Source organism: Saimiri boliviensis, chromosome 8, assembly GCF_048565385.1.
Source record: "Saimiri boliviensis isolate mSaiBol1 chromosome 8, mSaiBol1.pri, whole genome shotgun sequence".
Taxonomy (NCBI): domain Eukaryota; kingdom Metazoa; phylum Chordata; class Mammalia; order Primates; family Cebidae; genus Saimiri; species Saimiri boliviensis.
In genome coordinates this window covers 21,793,755-21,813,208 of record NC_133456.1, presented here as the reverse complement: position 1 = coordinate 21,813,208, position 19,454 = coordinate 21,793,755, and the positions used below count along the sequence as shown (strand labels likewise).

The 19,454-nt window shown below is 44.4% G+C and overlaps 2 protein-coding genes across 4 annotated transcripts in view; both read right to left on the bottom strand.

Moving 5' to 3' along the window:
- Positions 1–1,817, bottom strand: part of NR2C2 (nuclear receptor subfamily 2 group C member 2) — a 101,955-nt gene extending 100,138 nt beyond the window's left edge. For 2 of the 3 annotated variants that reach the window (XM_074404103.1, XM_074404104.1), the window contains exons 1-2: positions 1,756–1,817; positions 442–550 (exon numbers count right to left, since the gene is read on the bottom strand). The gene's annotated coding sequence lies outside the window, so the exon portion shown is untranslated. The remainder of the gene's footprint in view (positions 1–441; positions 551–1,755) is intronic. The other variant, XM_074404105.1, reaches the window with a different exon arrangement.
- A 5,031-nt stretch (positions 1,818–6,848) lies between these two features.
- Positions 6,849–19,454, bottom strand: part of FGD5 (FYVE, RhoGEF and PH domain containing 5) — a 126,920-nt gene continuing 114,314 nt past the window's right edge. The window contains exons 20-21 of the mRNA XM_003926167.4: positions 15,843–15,997; positions 6,849–15,460 (exon numbers count right to left, since the gene is read on the bottom strand). Coding sequence (XP_003926216.3) covers positions 15,424–15,460; positions 15,843–15,997 — 192 coding nt within the window. The 3' untranslated portion in view covers positions 6,849–15,423. The remainder of the gene's footprint in view (positions 15,461–15,842; positions 15,998–19,454) is intronic.

The following is a 19,454-nucleotide window of genomic DNA, read 5'->3' as shown; positions in this document are numbered from 1 at the left end:
TTTGAAGAATTCAAGATGTATATAAGAGGCTGACAAAGATTTGAATATGGAAGTAAAGTGAGTTTCCGATGCCCTCCTCCCAAGTCATGTATTCACCAGCAATTCGTATGAAGGCCGTATTTTCCTCGACTTTATTATTACATTGAAGATTTGTTCCTCACTACCGTTGCTATATTTCACAGCCTTTGGCCTGGAGTGGGATAATGGACAATTAAGTAGTTCCAACCAACTCTCCAGCCACAAGTAGCTAGTTCTCAATCACATCAAATGCTCTTCCTCCGGGGCCCTTACACAGGCTGTCCTGTCTGGAATGCCATTCCTTCCTTGGGTTCCTCTGTTCAAACATCATTTCCTCAGAGAGGCCACCCTGACCATTCCAACTAAATTAGTGCCTGAGCTCTTCTTCAGGTCATTTGGTTTCTTTCCTTTCACAGAACTTACCACACTCTCTGGAATTACTTCTTTGTCTATTCACCCCCCAGCCCCCAACTCTAGTGAGGGCAGGGGTCTCGTCCGGCTGGTTCTCCAGATGTATCCCCAATGCCTAAAACTAAGTAAACATGTATTCAGCGAAAGAATGAGAAGAGAATCACCCCGAATTGTGCTCTCTCAAGCCCTTAATACCCTTAAGCTTGCCTCTCCCTGTGGCTGTAATCCCATTTTTAACAGTAACATCATTTTCAAGTGACTTTGAGGCTAGCAAAGCAGACTTGACTCATTTTCTGAGTACAGCCCCAAAAATAATGCTGAAAAGGGAGGTCCAGCCTGGAAAGAATGAGCATGCTCCCCATTTTACAATGGATAAAACTGAGCCTCAATTGGGGATTAGCCATGGCCGCTCCGAAATAACGAGCAGGAGCCCTGAAACGGGTCCGTCCGCGTTCCGAAAACCTCTTCCCTAGAGACCTCATCGTGGACTCGAAGTGCATCACCTTTAATACTATTGTTCTTAGTACTCATTCTGGACGCGTCCCAGGCGGAGGAAAGCCGCCCACCCCAGGGCCCAGGGGCGGGCGCCGGCCTCTCCACCCGGCCGCGCCCCTTGCGCCCCGCCCCCGGCCCCGCCCCCGCCCCCGGCGACCCGGCCCCACTCCGCGCCCCGGCCTCTACTCCCGCCCCGCCAGGGCTCCTGCGCCCCATAGGGACCGCCCTCTTCGGCCTCACCCAATCAACAAAGCTTATGGGGGCGGAGCCACAGGACCCGACCCTCCTATCCGGGCGCCAATTGGTCGGCCTACCCGTCGCTCACGAGGTGGTGCCTCGCACCCGCCTTCCTCCTTTCCCTTTACCCTCCCCTTTAGAAAAAACGGCGGTTGGGCCGCGGCGGCCGCCAAAAGCGGACTAGAGGCGGAGGGGCAAAGAGCCCAGGAGAGAGGGAACAAGAAACTGCAGGAGGGCGGAGGAGGATAAGGAGGAAGGGAGCCCGACCAGCCCGAGCCATCTCCGTCGAGAACAAAATGGCGGCGCTGGCGGAGGGCCAACTGTGAGGCGGGGCCGCGGCCATTCCCCCTCCGCCCCCACCCTTGCGCCGGCCTGGCCGGTCAGGGGGAACCCGCTCGCTTCGTCCGGCCGCGGGCGGGGAGGGGAGGGGAGCGGCCCGGCCCACTATGCAAAGCGCCGGGCGCCGCCGCCGCCGCCCCGTGGCAAAGGTAAAAGGGTCGGGTTCAGCCGCCGCTGCGGCGCCTCCATGTCCGCGCGCCAGGCCCGCCCCCTCCGCCGCCGGCCCGAGCCCGCCCGACCCTCTTTCAATTTTACCTTAGGGTTTGGCGCCAAAGCGGCCTCGAAGCGGGTCCCGTGTCTGCGGCGGGCGGCCCCCGGCGCGGAGGGCAGGGCGCGGGGAGCCCCGGCTCCCGGCGTCGGCGGATGGCGGGAGCCCGGGGGCCGCGGGCTCGCGGGGCAGCGGGCGAGAGACGAGATGCCGAGGTGGGAGCGGGGTGGCGGGGACGGGCCCGGGGGCGCCGCCGGGGTCGCGGGGAAGGGGGGGTTTGTTATTGTTTTTGTCAGTGAAAGGTCAGAGTTCGTGACCCCGGTGCCGCCGCCGCCGCCGCCCGCGCGCTGGTAGGAGGAGGGCGAATGTTCTTCTTCCTCTTCCCTGCGCCAGCCTCGCCGCGGCGGCGGGGGGCGGGCGAGCACGCGATTGGCTGAGGCGCGCGCGCGCACCGGAACGCCGCGGCCGGCGCTTGGTCCATCCGGCCCTTTGGCTACGGGGCCCCGGGCGGCGGTTGTGGCGGCTGCCGGGCTCGGTCGCGGCGGGGCGGGCGTATCTGTGGCTTAAATGGCGCAGGCGCCGGGGCCTAAAGGCCGAGAAGCTAGAGGTCCTGAAAACTCGTGGATGTCGCGCACGGTTACCCGGGATCTGGCCCGCCCCTCTGGGGAACCGCGAAGTCCTCGTGGCTGGGTGGGTACCATCCTCGCAGTGGCGGTCTCCACCCAGGCCTCCCGCCTAGCCGAAGCTTCTGGGAGGCTCGCAAAGTCTCTGTTGATGGAAGAAGCGGGGCCCTGACTTAACGCGACGGATTCGCCCAGCCGCTCAGTAGGGCGCCTGTAGGTCTGAAGTGGGGGTTGTACTGGGTGGGAATTGAGCTCATCTGGCCTTCCTCGGTACAGATAGTTTTAAATTTAGGTTTTAAAGGTCCAGAGATGCGTCCGCTCTGACCATCGCAGGTGAAGTGTTGAAACGCCCTAGAATCTCTAATTTTTTCTTAATGAACATACGATCCAGATCTTGTGTATTTCCATGCCCTCCCCGAGATATGAAAGTAGTAAATGGTAGTAGGTAGGAATGTGTAAAGCAGCTTTTAGCAGCATTGCTTAAATTTATATGAAGAAAATGGCCTGGCTTGATCTTAAACTCTTGGGCTGTAAGTTTTCGTTACATATTTCTCTCTCTTCTCTTGTGGTTTTGACTTGCCTGGGAAGGTGCAGGTGCTTATTTATCCTAACTACCCTGAAGTGTTGAGACTACAGGTTGTAGGTCTTGTACTAAGTGGTTTTTTTTCTTCAGTTTTCTTGCTTCTTAAGGGGAAATACTGAGTCTAGAATGGATGGGTTAACTTTTTTTTTTACACAGTACCCATTTGGGCTTTTATTAGGATGATTCTAACTTAAGTATTTTTTTCCCATTATCTAATAATATTTTTATTTGATAAAAAATGTTTTAGATATACCTATTTCCCTGTCTTCTTGCTTTCACTTTGCAAAGGGGGGAAAAGCTAGGTTCGTTTAGTCATGGTGAAGCATACATCTTGAAATTGGAAAAGGCCTTAAGAGAATGTCAAATTTTTTTCTGGCAGAAAAAAATTTAGAGGTGAGGTGGGTGAGAACCAGATGTCTAATGATGTTAGACAAAAAGGAAATTGGAGCAATTTTCTTGTTTGAGTTCAAAATGGGTCATAAAGCAGCAGAGACAACTCAAAACATCAGTAACACATTTGGCCCAGGAACTGCTAAGGAACATACAGTGCAGTGGTGGCTCAAGAAGTTTTGCAAAGGAGAAGAGAGCCTTGAAGAGGAGGAGCCTGGTGGCTGGCAACCGGAGGCTGACAATGACCAATCAAGAGCAATCATCAAACTACATGAAAAATTTCAGAAGAATCCGCATTCACTATCTACAGTCATTTGGGTCGTTTGGAATTTAATGCAAATTGGAAAGGTGAAAAAGCTTGATAAGTGGGTGCCTCATGAGCTGAGCAAAAATAAAAAATACTGTTCTTTTGAAGTGTCTTTTTATCCCACGCAAGAACAGCAAACCATTTCTCAATGGGATTGTGACGTGCAACGAAAAGTGGATTTTATACAGCAACCAGCTCAGTGGTTGGACCAAGAAGCAGCTCCAAAGCAGTTCCCAATACCAAACTTGCACCAAGAAAAAGGTCATAGTCACTGTTTGGTAATCAGCTGCCAGTCTGATCCACTACAGCTTTCTGAATCCTGGCAAAACCATTACAGCTGAGAAATATGCTCAGCAAATCCATAAGATGCGCCAAAAACTACAACGCCTGCAGCTGGCATTGGTCAACAGAAAGGGCCTAGTTTTTCTCCATGACAACACTTGACTGCATGTCACACAACGAACACTTCAAAAGTTGAAGGAATTGGGCCACAAAGTTTTGCCTCATCCACCATATACACCTGACCTCTGGCCAACCAACCACCACTTCTGGCATCTTGACAACTTTTTGCAGGGAAAACGCTTCAGCAGGACGCAGAAAATGCTTTCCAAGAGTTCACTGAATCCTGAACCATGCATTTTTATGCTACAGGTATAAATTTCTTTCTCATTGGCAAACGTGTTGATTGTAATGGTTCCTATTTCGATTAATAAAGATATGTTTGAACCTAGTTACAATGATTTAAAATTCACAGTCCGGAAATTAACTTTTGCGTCAACCTAGTATTTCAATGGTAAATCCTTGCAAACACGGAAACCATGCACTTGGCCCAGTGCTTTGTGGTTGTGTACTCTTTTTATTAGATGGGGTTGGCTGGGCACAGTTGCCTGTAATCCCTGCACCTTGGGAGGCTGAGACAGGTGGATCACCTGAGGTCAGTAGTTCAAGACCAGCCTGGCCAACATGGTGAAACCCTGTTTCTACTAAAAACAAAGAAATGAGCTAGGCGTTGGTTGCAAGGGCCTGTAATCCTAGCTACTTTGGGAGGCTGAGGCAGGAGAATCACTTGAGGTGGAGGTTGCAGTGAGCTGAGATCGTGTCCTTGAACTCCAGCCTGGGCGACGAGCAAAACTCTCTCCAAAAAAAAAAAAAAAAAAAAAAAGATGGGGTCTCACTTTGTTGACCAGGCTGGATGGGGTCTCACTTTGTTGACCAGGCTGGTCTGGAACTCCTGGCCTCAAGTGAACCTCCCATCTCGACCTCTCAAAGTGTTAGCATTACAGGTGTGAGCCACTGTACCCCGCCTGGTTGTGTACTCTTTCAAAAATTAAGTTTTTAGTGTTAAATGATGCTTTTAGATACATTGTAAAAATTCATGTACCAGAGTTTTTAATTAAAAACATTGCAATTGTACTAGATTTTAAAGTAAATACTAAGCAATAATTCAGGCTTTGATGTTGGTTTATAGTTTTCTCACTTCTTTCATTTAATAGCTCTGTAAATGAAGCAGTTACTTCCATTTTCCTGAGGTGTAGGACTGTGGCCCAGATAAGAGACTTGCACAATGTTACAGGTCCAATAAGTGAGACTGGGGCTATGATCTAGTCCCTTTGACATTAAAGCTTGTGTAGTAAACCATTTATGTCAGTTTGCCACATTTGTAATAGTGTTGAATAATTTTTCACTTAAAGGTTAATTTAATATTAAAGTAGTAGCAAGAATTCATAACCTTAATTGGCTTTAACAGCTTTTCTTCCCCTGAAAACAGATGCGTATGTACACATGCATACCGCATACAGTAACGGCACATAACAGGCCTTTGCACATTGAGGTCAGCAATGTTATGGTGCCTTTTTTCAGGGGAGTGGGGCTCTGGTTTTTTGACTGCAAGTCTTTTAATTAGAAAGTAGCTTTCTAACACTTGGATGGGTTTTATAGGCACAAAAAACCACAAAAGTATTATACTAGCGCTACTTTATTTTTGAGTTCTTATTAATGAGGAGCATCTACTTTTGCATTGACAGTGGTTTCAAGATTGCTTTATCAGCCTTTAAAGGATTCTTAAGCCGGACGCGGTGGCTCAAGCCTGTAATCCCAGCACTTTGGGAGGCTAAGGTGGGTGGATCACGAGGTCAAGAGATCGAGACCATCCTGGTCAACATGGTGAAACCCCGTCTCTACTAAAAATACAAAAAAAATTAGCTGGGCATGGTGGCACGTGCCTGTAATCCCAGCTACTGAGGAGGCTGAGGCAGGAGAATTGCTTGAACCCAGGAGGCGGAGGTTGCGGTGAGCTGAGATTGCGCCATTGCACTCCAGCCTGTGTAACAAGAGCGAAACTCCGTCTCAAAAAAAAAAAAAAAAAAAAAAGGGATTCTTAACTAGGTGTGCACCTCAGAACTGCCAGGCCCCCAGTGGTTCTGAAGCAGTAAGCTTTCGGTGGGCCCTGGCATCAGCCCTTTTACTGAGCTTCACAGATTATTCTGTTGCATACTTCAGGCCTGAACCACTGATCCAATTTGAAACGTGCATCATAACAAAGCAAAAAAGTTTTGTTTCACCTTTTGAAATACAGTTAACTCTTACCATGCTAGAGATTATTCATTCAGAGAGACAGGTGCTTGCTCCAGAGTGGTGATATCTGGCAGTACCCAACGCTTGTGTGTGCATTAGCTCAGTACCTGCTATATTGGGAACCCTGGTAGGATGTGTCTTGTCCGTCCCTGTTTCAGCTCTTAACACAATTGCTGGTACAGAGTATGTAGTGTGCATCTGTTGAATGAATGCTTTTCCCCATAGCAGTGTATTCATACAATATTCATATAATTGTCCCCTGGTTTACAGATGAAAGTGAAAGCATTAAGTGCCCAATGGCGAGACCCAGGAGTTCTTCCTCCACCCCTAGTGGTTCCCTGGGCAGTTTTTTGTAACACTCACCAGTCTGTTCTGCAGTCTGTCATTGATTGACTTGTCTGTACTTGAGAGCAGGAACCGTTTCATAGTTTCATTAGTATAGAGTAAACATTTGCCATGCAAGGTTATTTTACATCTTTATTTAAGTGATAAATGTTGAGTCAATGAAAATGAAGTTTTGATTAAACAATATTTGAAGGTGTGCCCAGGTTTTTCAAATTACTAATATCAAGCAGAGATTGTTTTTACTTGTAAGGGTGTTGCTTTTGTGATAGCATAAATAATGGTTTTCCTTTTTTGTAATGTAAATTAATTACTGGCAACTTTTTGTATTCCCATAGACTAGGGAAGATTAATTGCTTTTATAAATATTTATGTACAACTTTGTATCACATTTTCTATATAATAGCTTATGCTTTATTACTATATGCATACTAATAATTTTATCTGACTTCTGTTTATATCGTTTGTACAATTACCTGGTTGTAATATAAATTTGTTTGCTGTTAGCCACCCACCCCCCACCCACTTTGTTTAATTGTGGAATCTGAGCGAGGTATGGTGGCTCACTCCTATAATCCCAGTGCTTTGGGAGACTGAGGCAGGTAGATTGCTTGAGCTTGAGACCAGCGTGGGCAACGTGGTAAAACACCATCTCCAGTAAAAATACAAAAATTAGCTGGGTGTGGTGGTGCATGCCTGTAGTCTCAGCTACTGGAGGCTGAGATAGGAGGATTGCTTGAGCCTAGGGAGGTCAAGGCTGCAGTGAGCCATGATCGTGCCACTGCACTCTAGTTTGGGTGACAGCAAGACCCAGTCTCAAAATAAAAACAAAAGCAGTGTGGAATCTGGGCAGATAAGATAAACTCTCTGAATACCAGATTGTATAATACTTTCATTTAACACTTTATCCTGTTTAATTTACAGTAACCTTGTGAAGTAGATGGTATTACCCTGTTTTTACAGCTAAATAGGCTGAGACCTAACAGAGAGGATGACTTCTCCAAAGTTGCATGGCCAGAAGGGGTGGAACATTTATTAATAACTGTTTCTACTCTTCTGTCCTTGAGGACTCTGAGAGGAAGAAAACTCTTCTACCCACCTCTATGGTCTGTCAAAGTCATGCTCTAGCACAGCCTATCAGGCTATTTGGTGAGGCCTCAACCTCTATGTAAATGTCCCTTGTTCTTCCCAAGAGGAGACTAGAGAAAGACTTTTTCTCTGTGGTGGATTAATGGTATGAGAACACAGGGACACCAAGAGTGCATTTCCTAGCCTCTTCTTGAATTGCTTTTCTGAGACTTATTCTGAGACCCCTTTAGTCTCTGGGGCTGCCTGGGCCTTGAAAAAGTGTTATTTCCAGGTTGTACTTCGCTCAAGTATCTTAGAGCAGTAGCTCTGTCTTTTTTGAGAGAGGCATGAACTCCCTTGAGAATCGGATGGAAAGTTAATATTCTCAGAAAAATGCACTGACCCTTGATCCTTGTTTTAGAGTATGTGTTGTTCCAAGGGATATTTTTTGTTTTTTAAATGTTACCTAACTAGGAACTGCCTGTGTCAATTTTAAGGATATCGGGTGGAAGAGAGTTCTACTGGTGAGCATATAGACTTTTAGCCATTTGTTTTCAGTTAAGTATCATACCCTTGGTCTTAGCCATGCATGTGTCCCTGAGTCCCCCAGCCTCTTCTAGTTCTGTTTTGTTCCCCTCAACCACCCCTCCTTGCCCCCACCAGAAAGGAAATTTATTTTCTGCTAGCACGGGTCTGGGAAATCTGAGGATCTCATGATGCCTCACAGATTCCCAACTGATCCTGCTGTCTTCAGTCCCACCCTGGCCTTCCAAGATACCTGTGCCTCCGATTTGCAAGCCTCCAGGGGCAGAAACCCTTTTGTGTCTTCGCTGGCATCCCCATCTGAGGCATTTTCTTATTTTCTCTGTGCCTGCATGTTATATCTTCCAAAGATGGGTGGACATTTTCTATACCCTGTGTCTCCTCTGGAACTCTATCCTTTGGGTTATATCTTCTTATTCATTTACTGGCTTTACTGGGTTTGAGGAGGGAGCTAAGAAATGCATGTTTTCTAGTCATCTATTGCGTAATTAATCACACCCAAACTCAGTGGCCTAAAGACCAACAGTTACTTTAAAAAAAAAAAAAGAAAGAAAATACTTAAATTCTAGGGGCTTTAGGTGTCTGTCTTGGCATCCCTCATGGTCACATAGCTGGAGTCATCTGAAAGACTCCCTTATACATCTGGGGTTGGTACTTGGCTGTCAGCGTGAACACCTACCCGTGGCTTGGGCTTCCTCACAGCATGGTGGATGCATCCTAAGAGGGAATGTCACAAAAAAAAAAACAGTGATATTTTTATGACAGCACCAGAAGACACATAGAGTTACTTTCTCTATTCATTACTTGTTGAGGCCATCACCGAAGTATGTCCAGGTTCAAGGGAAGGGGATATATACTCCACCACATCATGAGAGGAATGCTAGCTGTATTGTAAGAACGTGTAGGAGGGGATCTATGGTGGTGGCCAGCTTTGATGGAATCTACTACATATATGTTCAATTGGTCTTTAAATGGAAGACTAAAGTGGACTGAAACTTAGATCTGTTCTTATCACCTACCTACTTTAGAGCGTCTGAAGGCTCCTACTGTCTCTCAGTACGTAGGATAAATTCAGTGGCCATGAATGACTTGGCTCCAAACAGCCTGTTAAAAATGTCATTATTACTATATTTTTAGAAATAGGGTGTCATTCTGTCTCCCAGGCTGGAGTGCAGTGGCATGATCACAGCTCACTGCAGCCTCCATCTCTCGGGCTCAGGCATTCCTCCCATCCTAAGTAGCTGAGACTACTGGTGTGAGCCACCAGCATGACCCAAACAGCCTTTCTTATGTCATCCATTTTTGTGACTTCCTCTCTGCACTCTGGCAATTCTGAACTAACCCATTCCCCAAACATGCTACTTGGTGTCTTCGTTATTACACACCTTACTCCGCTCCCTACTTCCAGGGACCTCTCCAACCTTCTTTCTCTGTAAGGTGACCTCTTCCTCATATGTCAAGCTCCAACTCAGAAGTCATTCTCAAGAACACTCCTAGGCCGGGCGCGGTGGCTCAAGCCTGTAATCCCAGCACTTTGGGAGGCCGAGGCGGGTGGATCACGAGGTCGAGAGTTCGAGACCATACTGGTCAACATGGTGAAACCCCGTCTCTACTAAAAATACAAAAAATCAGCTGGGCATGGTGGCGTGTGCCTGTAATCCCAGCGACTCAGGAGGCTGAGGCAGGAGAATCGCCTGAACCCAGGAGGTGGAGGTTGCGGTGAGCCGAGATCGCGCCATTGCACTCCAGCCTGGGTAACAAGAGCGAAACTCCATCTTAAAAAAAAAAAAAACACTCCTAATTTCCCTCAAGCACAATCCATTCCTTGATCCTTTTTCCCAGAACGTTTTAGCTTTCTTGTGCTTCTAACCATAGAGAATTAAATGTTTATATCTGACTTGAAGTAAATAACCATGTGTCTAGTGCATAGTATTATGCCAAGCCTGGCATCACTGTTGAAACAGTTTCAGTATTCCACAGCTCCTTAGAATTCTCTTAGACTTACATAAACATTCAGCTACTTCCTCATCCTCTTATTCTAACATAGTTGACTGAAAATTTCTAGCTCCAAGAAACAATCTCAATCATATTAACCATGCTTTCTAGCTAACTGATCCTGGACATAAATATCAATGTGTTTCTCAAGGTTCAGGTTTCCATTAAATTTATGTACAAACTTAAATACAAAAATATGTACCAACATAACGTTTATAGTTTGATATAGGTATATAATCTGCTTTTTTATGTTAAGAATGTCAATATTTCTCTAATAGAGTTTCAGTTAAGTGAGTGTCCAGAATAAGTGAAAATTAACCTGTCAGCCGAGGAGTGGCAGTGGCCAAGCAGCAAGCACTCTGGCTGTTCAGCCACATTCCAGGTTTGCCATTACCAATTGCGGGGCTTCTGACGAGATCTACCCCAGTCTGTCTGCTCTGAGTTCAGTCGTGGCTGTACCACCTTGAAGGGTGATTGAGGGTAGAAGGAAGCCTGTGGAAGTGCTTTTGTAAGAGGTAAACTAAGTCATTCACAAATGCAGCTGAAGCTCAAAAGCTGACCCCTGAATCAAGAATCTTAATTTACATAGATATGCAACTCTGTGTTTCACTTTTAAACTTATTTCAAAAATGAAAATTTGAAATCTGCTATTTAGCAAATGTTTCATCTATTGATTTTTTTCACCAAAAGTGAACTTAGCAAGAAACACTATCTTGTATGTCTTATTAGAAGTTCTATTCCTATAGCTTTCCTAAAGAGAAAAAAGATTTATCTCTTAATATTTGTCAAGAGGAGAGCTTAGCAACAGTATGTTGAGGGACATATGCAGGAGCATGCCTTTTTTTTTTTTTTTTTTTTGAGATGGAGTCTCTGTTGCCAGGCTGGAGTGCCGTGGTTCGATCTCGGCTCACTACAACCTCTGCCTTCCAGGTTCAAGTGATTCTCCTGTCTCAGCCTCCCAAGTAGCTGGGACTGCAGGTGTGTGCCACCACGCCCAGCTAATTTTTGTATTTTTAGTAGAGATGGGGTTTCCGCCATGTTGGCCAGGATGCTCTTGATCTCATGACCTTGTGATCCACCCACTTGACCTCCTAAAATGCTGGGATTACAGGTATGAGCCACCTCACCTGGCTGCTTTTTTTTTCCCCCCCCAAGTTTTTAAAAGACCATTTTCTTCACCTTTACATTAGGAGAAGATCTGTTTCTTATCCTGTGTAGCAAGGGATATATGACTCATATGATGAGTTAATAATGTCCTGATAATTGTAAAAATGGAGGCTCTTTGTTGAATAGGTGAAAGGTTAAGATCTAAGAGAAATTAGTGAAATTATTGTAGTGAAAACCAATGGTTATTTTTCACCTTGCCCCACAAAATAAGATTCAGGGTCACATTGAGTAGTACTATAGCTGCATTTTTAAAAGAGCTGTCTAATTTTATGCTTTTAATAACTGTCATAATTATATATTTTGGAATAATCAAGTCTCATGCTTCAGAGCATAGCCAATTACTGTAGCCTTCAAGAAGTAATTTATTTTCTCTTGGCTGCTGCTCACAACAGCATAGCTCCATTACACATTCATGAATTCTAGTGCAGCATTGTTAAGGGCTAGTAAGTACAGGCCACTGGATTTGAAGGGCCACAGACAAGATGACAATTCTTGAACATCCTGGTCTCCTGCTTATACCTATTACTTAGGAGTTCTAAGGAGCACAGGGCTTGCTTCTGTGTTTCAGTAATGACAGGTACACTGTTGCTGAAAACAGCAAACAAAAGGCTGGGCTAGAGGAAGAATAGACTCTTTGTCACCCTTCAACTGCTGCAACAGGGCTGCTGGGATCCATAGCACTGGCCTGCATTGTGCACGCCCAAAGATCAGACAGAGCATCAGCCCCTCAGTCCACAGGTTTTCCCAGAACCGGGCTGCATAAAAGAGAGAATGAGTCTATTAGCCTGATCAGAAAAATTGAAGGCATATTTCTGATGTGTAAAGGAATTATTGTTAGAGACAGGGACTTGCTCTGTTGCCCAGGCTGGAGAGCAGTCACATGGTCATGGCTCACTGTAGCGTCGACCTTCAAGGCTCAAATGATCTTGCCTCAGCCTCCCAAGTAGCTGAGACTACAGGCACGCATCACCACACCTGACTACTTTTTGTATTTTTAGCAGAGACAAGAGTTTCGCCATGTTGCCCAGGCTGGTCTTGAACCCCTGGGCACAAGCAATCCACCTGCCTTGGCCTCCGAAAGTGCTGGGATTATAGGTGTGAACCACTGTGTTCAGCCGAAAGATTATTACTAGGACCCAGGAACATACACTACCGTGTATGTTTCTGGTGTGCTTTGTATTGAGGAACAGAAGTCTTCCTCCTTACTAAGACCAACCCAGACTGAAGAAACACATTTAATCTGCAGGTTAAGTTTGAAGCCAGTATTCTTGTGAAATACATGATGCTTGTTTTCAGTAAAACTTTTAAGTTTTATTATAAAGTTTTATTGATTCTGAAAAGCAGGCAGAGGCCATCCCTACAAAAATCTATGCTTTCCTGAGGTGATTAAAATGAAAGAGAGGGGAGATCATATTCCGTGACCAGAGTTCAGTCATCTTGTGTTAGGTGTTAGGGTTTCTCTCCTTTGCCATTCTCTTTTATCTTTTTTGAGACACAGTCTCACTCTGTCACCTAGGGTGGTATGTAGTGTCATGATCATAACTCACTGTAGTCTCAATCTCCTGGGCTCAAGTAATCCTCCTGTCTCAGCCTCCTGAGTAGCTAGGACTATAGACATGAGCCACTATGCCTGGGTGATTTTTAATTTTCGTAAAGATGGGGTCTCAGCATATTGCCCAGGCTGGTCTAGAACTCCTTGGCTCAAACAGTACTGCCTCAGCCTTCCAAAGTGCTGGGATTACAGGCATGAGCCACCACAGCTGGCCCTAATTTTTATGGATAAGGAAAAAGGTCTTCTGTGTGTCGTCTTCATTTTGTACTGTTAAAGAACAGGGCCTATGACTGATAAACCAGTGGGGAAGGGCATGGTGTTACCATACAAAATAAAAATAAAGTTATGGGCTCTGCTCTGTTACCAGTTTCAGACCACTTCCACAAACATTCCATCTGTGCCTTTTCCCCTGAACATGTGGGAGAAGCTAGAATGATCTCCATGTAATAGAAGAAGACACCAAAGCTCAGAGCAATTAAGTAAGTGACTCGTCTACGGCTCAAGCACAGTGCTGCTTCTTCCTGATAAACATGGCCTTTGCTGGGGGTGCACAGTAGAGGGGCTGCTCTGTGTCCAGGGAGCAGAGGGACAGAGCAGGTGTTATGGGGGACTTTGAGCAGCATCTGCATGGTGTCATGGCTGGTCATTTCCCTAGCATCTGGGCCCAGTGGGAAGGAGCACCCTCTGACCAGGTAGGATGGCTTCATCGCCAGTGGAAAAGGTAGTAGAAATTAGCCTGAAATGAGTACACAGCCACAGGAAGGACAGGTAATACAAAGTCCAGGTAAAAGGTCCTTATTCAGTCACAGATAAGCTCCTGCCAGTTTTCTTTTATAAAACCCATCCAGTGTGATCTATAACCCAGACATTTTTATTAGGATAACTATTCACTGAGAAATAAAAGCCCTGTTACCTCCTTACACAGCCTCTAAAATAGGATGCTATAAAGTGAAAGAGGCCTTCTGATGGCTTTCAGGCCCGTAATTCTATCTAGCACTCAGAAACTGACCATGGGTAGTGACCTGAGCACACTAGGGAAACTCCCTGCCTGGTATTGAAGTTCTGCTCTGCTCAACGGCTCTAGGAATCCCATTTCAGTGTCTGATGATGAAAATGATTCAGTTGGAACTAAGCCCTCAAAAATTAACAAAAACAACTGTCTAATCACTTAATTTGAATCATTAGTTATATATTTAATGCAAACATTTTAAAAGAAGAACTGCAAACTGGAAAAAAATTTCCCCTGAAAATATTTAATGCAATTAAGTCCTGGAGATGTTGCTTTTTACAAAAGGTTTGTCAGCAAACGTTCTTTTTTGTAGGGGACAGGGCAACAACAGAATGGGGACAGGCTGTCAGTCAATTGATTTTTATTGCAATAAGAGTAACAAGGAATCCCACCCCTCACATGCCCTTTGCTTTATGTAAAACCCTGTCCAGCAGAATGAGCTCTAGTCACCCCCAGGAGGTGATTTAGCCCCAAGTGCCTGGAGAACAGGCTCAGGCCACGACTTCATGCTCCCTCACTGTGCCCAGAGCCATCTGCCAAGACCAGGAATTCATTTTCGGAATATAACTTGTTCTCTCTTTTTTTCACCTCTCAAAAAACAAAAAGACTTCAGTAATACAGACCAAGAACTACCGTGTGTCTAAAAGAAGGAAAGATTCCCATAAACAATGCTGTCAGCTTGAATGAGGTAAACACAGGAAGGCACACAATAAATTAAAGCAGACCCTGACTCTTCAGAGGCTCTGTGGTGATCTCTGGGGGGCCAGATCTGCCAGTGGCTGTGTTTCCAGCACTGACATAGTGTTGAGGACTGCCCTGGGGAAGAGGGACCCCTCCTTTAATAAGTTACATTAGTACACAGGTTGCAAGGTCGACTGGAGGAGAAAACCCTCCCCTTCCTATCTGGTGGGACACAGCCCCTCATAAGTGATGTGTGCTTGCACACCGGCAAGCCACAGCCAGGTCTGCACAAATCAATTTTATGTACACCCTCGTTAGAAGACTGGTGGCACGTTAGTCCACAGGATTCCATCTGTTATTGACTTCAGCAAATCACTTAGAAAACACAAAATTGGAGGTTGCAGCTCAGTAAAATAAAGTGCTTTCAATGAGATAGCTGTTACTGATAGCTTCTCATTTCACCTGAGGCACCACAATCAATTTTTGAAAGGTGATAAGATTTATCATAAGTAAAAACTGTAAGAGCTTCTTTCTACTAAAAAGCCTGCATTTCTAAATGTACTTTTAGATTGGCTTCCACGTCTTCATCTTACTAAATTTTAACTCACTGCAGGGTAAGGAGATAGTTTATTACCGGGTGGCAGGTGGGGGTGGGGGTGGAAAAACACAGAAAAGGAGAGGTCCATAAATATCCTTTAAGGGCTCCACTCATGAAGATGTTGGCGCGGGCAGGGGAGTGTTGGGGAGATTATAGCAAAAAAAGGTCGGGCCTCATTGCTGAATCCAGGTGTGTGTCCGGATGAGTGAGCCACAGCTTAGCTTCTAGAAGCATTCACATATTGACCTAAGAATTTGTTACAAGTCCACATGCTTGATAACTGCTATAACACACTCGCATCTTCCATGGCCTCAATCCACCTATAAAACAGAATGGAGAGGACATTTGGTTTTGTGGCTCTGCCTGTGACTCTGGTCACAGAACCTAGAAATGACTGGACTAGATTCCTCTTAGTTTGAAGTCAAGGACCATGTCGTATTCCTATTTGTTTCTCACACATTTTCCATATTTAGCAAAAGGCCTGGAACACAGTGCAAAAGTTTACTGAATCAATACATGCTTGATTCATGAATCAAAACAGTCTAAACATTATTGTGACAAGAGGTGGTTCTGCAGTTTTGCTATGGCCCAAAGGGACCTAATGGGTTAGGATGAATGGAGCAGAACAGAAGCCAAAGCCCCAAGAAATAACTTGTTTCCTTCTGAGAGAACAAAAATATGTAAGACTAGTTATTTTGGTACCTCTGAGCTGAATTGGTATCTTCTGCTTTGAAGCTATAAAATAGGGTTTTCTTGTGGTAAAGGTGAAAAATAGGTCCTACTTCGCTGCTGCTCTCTTCCTTTTCTGGAGCAATGGTGAAACCTAGCAGAGGCATACTCTCCATGGCCACTTTGTCCTGCAGAGGACAGAAGGAAAAACTGACATTAAACACTGTACCATGCATAGTCATTTCCTGTTATCTCCAATCTGAGATGTGTGAAGAGTGCTTCTGTGTGGGGTGTGCTTTGGCACCTTTGGGCTCACCACACCCCAACTGCTGACCTTAACTTCGCCTCAGGACCAGCCCTGAGGAAAGAAAGAAACTCAACATTGTCTGGGCACAGTGGCTCACGTGCCTGTCCTCCCCCAGTACATCGGGAGGCTGAGGCAGGTGGATCACCTGAGGTCAGGAGTTAAGGATCAGCCTTGGCCAACGTGGTGAAACTCTGTCTCTACCAAAAATATAAAAATTAGCTGGGTGTGGTGGTGGGCCAGCTAGTTGGGAGTCTGAGGCAGGAGAATGGCTTGAACCCAGGGAGCAGAGGTTGCAGTGAGCCAAGATCGTGCCACTACACTCCAGCCTGGGGAACAGAGCAAGACTCCATCTCCCCTACCAATAAAAAAGGAAAAAAAAAAAAAAAACAACTCAACATATTGTGATATACTCAGGGACTGGACAGTTATATTTTCATTATCTTTTAATTTTCACAACAATCATAAAAGGTATCACTCCCATTCTAAGGAGAAACCAAGGCTCAAAAAGGTAATTCCCTAAGATCACACATCCAGTAAGAAGCAGATCCAGAATTTGCACTCATGATTACCTTCTAACCCCACATTCTTTTCATGGGTTTTGTTCAGTGACTCAGTTTTGCAGTTACTTCTGATCACATATTCTGTCCCCTTCCTCAAAAACCTCATTTACAGTATTTCAGTATGGAGCACTCATGTCTATGCTATAAAGTTGCTAACAACTTGATGAGATGTACCCAAAGAACACAGATGAATCTTATACACAGAGTGCGCAATGGAAAAATTGTTTTATATAAGACATTTTTATACATAGCTATGTAAAAAGATACGTATTCAAAAACAATACAGACTTTGTAAAAACACAAAGAGATTTAATTAAGCATATTAAAATGATGGTGCGAGGAAGAAGGGGAGTAGAGTTTGTGTATAGAAGAGAATCAAGCTGGGCACAGTGGCATGTACCTATAGACCCAGCTACTCTGGAGGCCAAGGCAGGAGGACTGCTTGAGGCCAAGAATTTGAGTGTAGCCTGAACAACACAGTGAGACCCCCATCCCTAAAAACACCCCCAGGAAACTAAGAAAAAAATGTTTTGGCTGGGCACGGTGGCTCACACCTGTGATCCCCAGTACTTTGGGAGGCTGAGGTAGGTGGATCACCTGAGGTCAGCAGTTCAAGACCAGCCTGACCAACGTGGAGAAACCTCATCTCTACTAAAAATAAATAAAAAATTAGTTGGGCATGGTGGTGCATGCCTGTAATCCCAGCTACTTGGGAGGCTGAGGCAGGAAAAGTGCTTGAACCCTGGAGGTGGAAGTTGCAGTGAGCCGAGATCGCACCATTGCACTCCAGCCTGGGCAATGAGAGCAAAATTCTGTCTCAAAAAAATAAAATTTAAAATAAAGGGAGTGAGAACTACATGGTCTCACTTGGGCGGGTGTTGAACAATGAGAACACATGGACAGAGAGGGGGGAGCATCACACACTGGGGCCTTACAGGGGGAAGTAGGGGAGGGACAGCGTGGGGTGGGAAATTGGGTAGAGATAGCATGGGGAGAAATGCCAGATACAGGTGATGGGGAGGAAGGCAGCAAATCACACTGCCATGTGTGTACCTATGCAACAACCCTGCATGTTCTTCGCATGTACCCCAAAACCTAAAATGCAATTAAAATAATAAAAAAATAAAAATGAAAAAAAATAAAGGGAGTCAATTCTCAAAGATTGCTAGATCAGAAAAAGCCTTTGGCAAAATTTAATATCCATTCATGGTAAAAACAAAAACAAAAAATTCTTAGCAAACGAGTAGCAGGGAACTTCATTAACTAACAAAGGGCATCTATAAAATATCTGCAGCTAACATCATACTTAACAGTGAAACACCAAATGCTTTTCCCTTAAAATTGGAAACAAGAGCAGTGTTCACTCTCACCAATTCAATTTAACTGGAGGCCCTATTAAGAAAAGAAAAATAAAGACATAAAGATCAGAAAAGTAGAACTATTTGTGCTTGCAAAGAACACAGAACAACTACTAGAACTAAAAATCAATTTAGAAAAGTCATAGGACAATTTTTGTGTGTATATAGTACCAGCAAACAACTAGAAAATAAACTCCATTCAAAATAGCATCCAAAAAAGAAAATAACTTAGCAATATGTTAATACAAGTATAAGATGTCTACACTAAAAACTATAAAACATTAAAAGGGAATTCAAGGTTTGTTCATGGATTGAAAGATTTAATATTACATTGTCAGTTCTCTCCAAATTGGTCTATAGATTCCATAATCCCTATCATAAAAATTAATAAGTTTATATGAAAACACAAAAGATCTAGAATGCCCAAAACAATTTTTTTTTTTTTTTTTGAGACAGAGTCTGGGAAAAAAATGTCTGGCTAGAGTACAGTGATATAATCTCTGCTCACTGCTGCAACCTCTGCTTCCCATATTCAAGTGATTCTGATTCCTCAGCCTCCAAAGTAGCTGGAATTACAAGTATGCACCACCACACCCCCCCTAATTTTTTCTATTTTTAGTAGAGTTGGGGTTTCATTGTGTTGGCCAGGCTGGTCTTGAACTCCTGGCCTCAAGTGATCTACCTGCCTTGGTCTCCCAAGTGCTGGGATTACAGGCGTAGGCACCTTGCTAGCCTTGAAACAGTCTTAAAAAAGAACTAGGTTGGAGGACTTAAACAACCTGACTTCAAAAGTTACTATAAAGCATTTGAGACAGTTTGATACTAGCATAAGGATTGGAAAATATATTAATGGAACACAATGGAAAGCCCAGAAATACATCTCTACTTACTCAATCGTTTGAGATTTAACAAAGATATCGAAGCAATCCAAGATGGAGAGAGGCAAGTCTTTTCAACAAATAGTGCTGGAACAACTGGATATCCATAATGAAAAAGGGAAACCTCAACTCCCATGTCGTACCATACACAAAAGTTAATTTGAGATGACATAGATGTAAAAGCTAAAACATTAATGATTTCAGAAAACAATACAAGAAAATAATTTGTAGCTTCCAGTAGACAAAAATGTCTTAGCACACGGAAAGCAACAGTCATAAAAGGAAACACTAATAAAGTAGACTTCCTCAAAGTTATAAACTGCTGTTCACCAAAAGGTTCATTCATTCATTGATTAGAAAATGAACAGGCAAGCCAAAGACAGGGAGAGAATATTTGTAAAACATTTATCTGACAAAAGCCTGGTACACAGGATACAGAAAGAACTCTTATAACTCAATCACAGACACAGCCAACTTAAAAAAAAAAAATGGGCAAGAGATCTGAATAGACACATCTCAAATGGAATATATGAGTGGCCAAC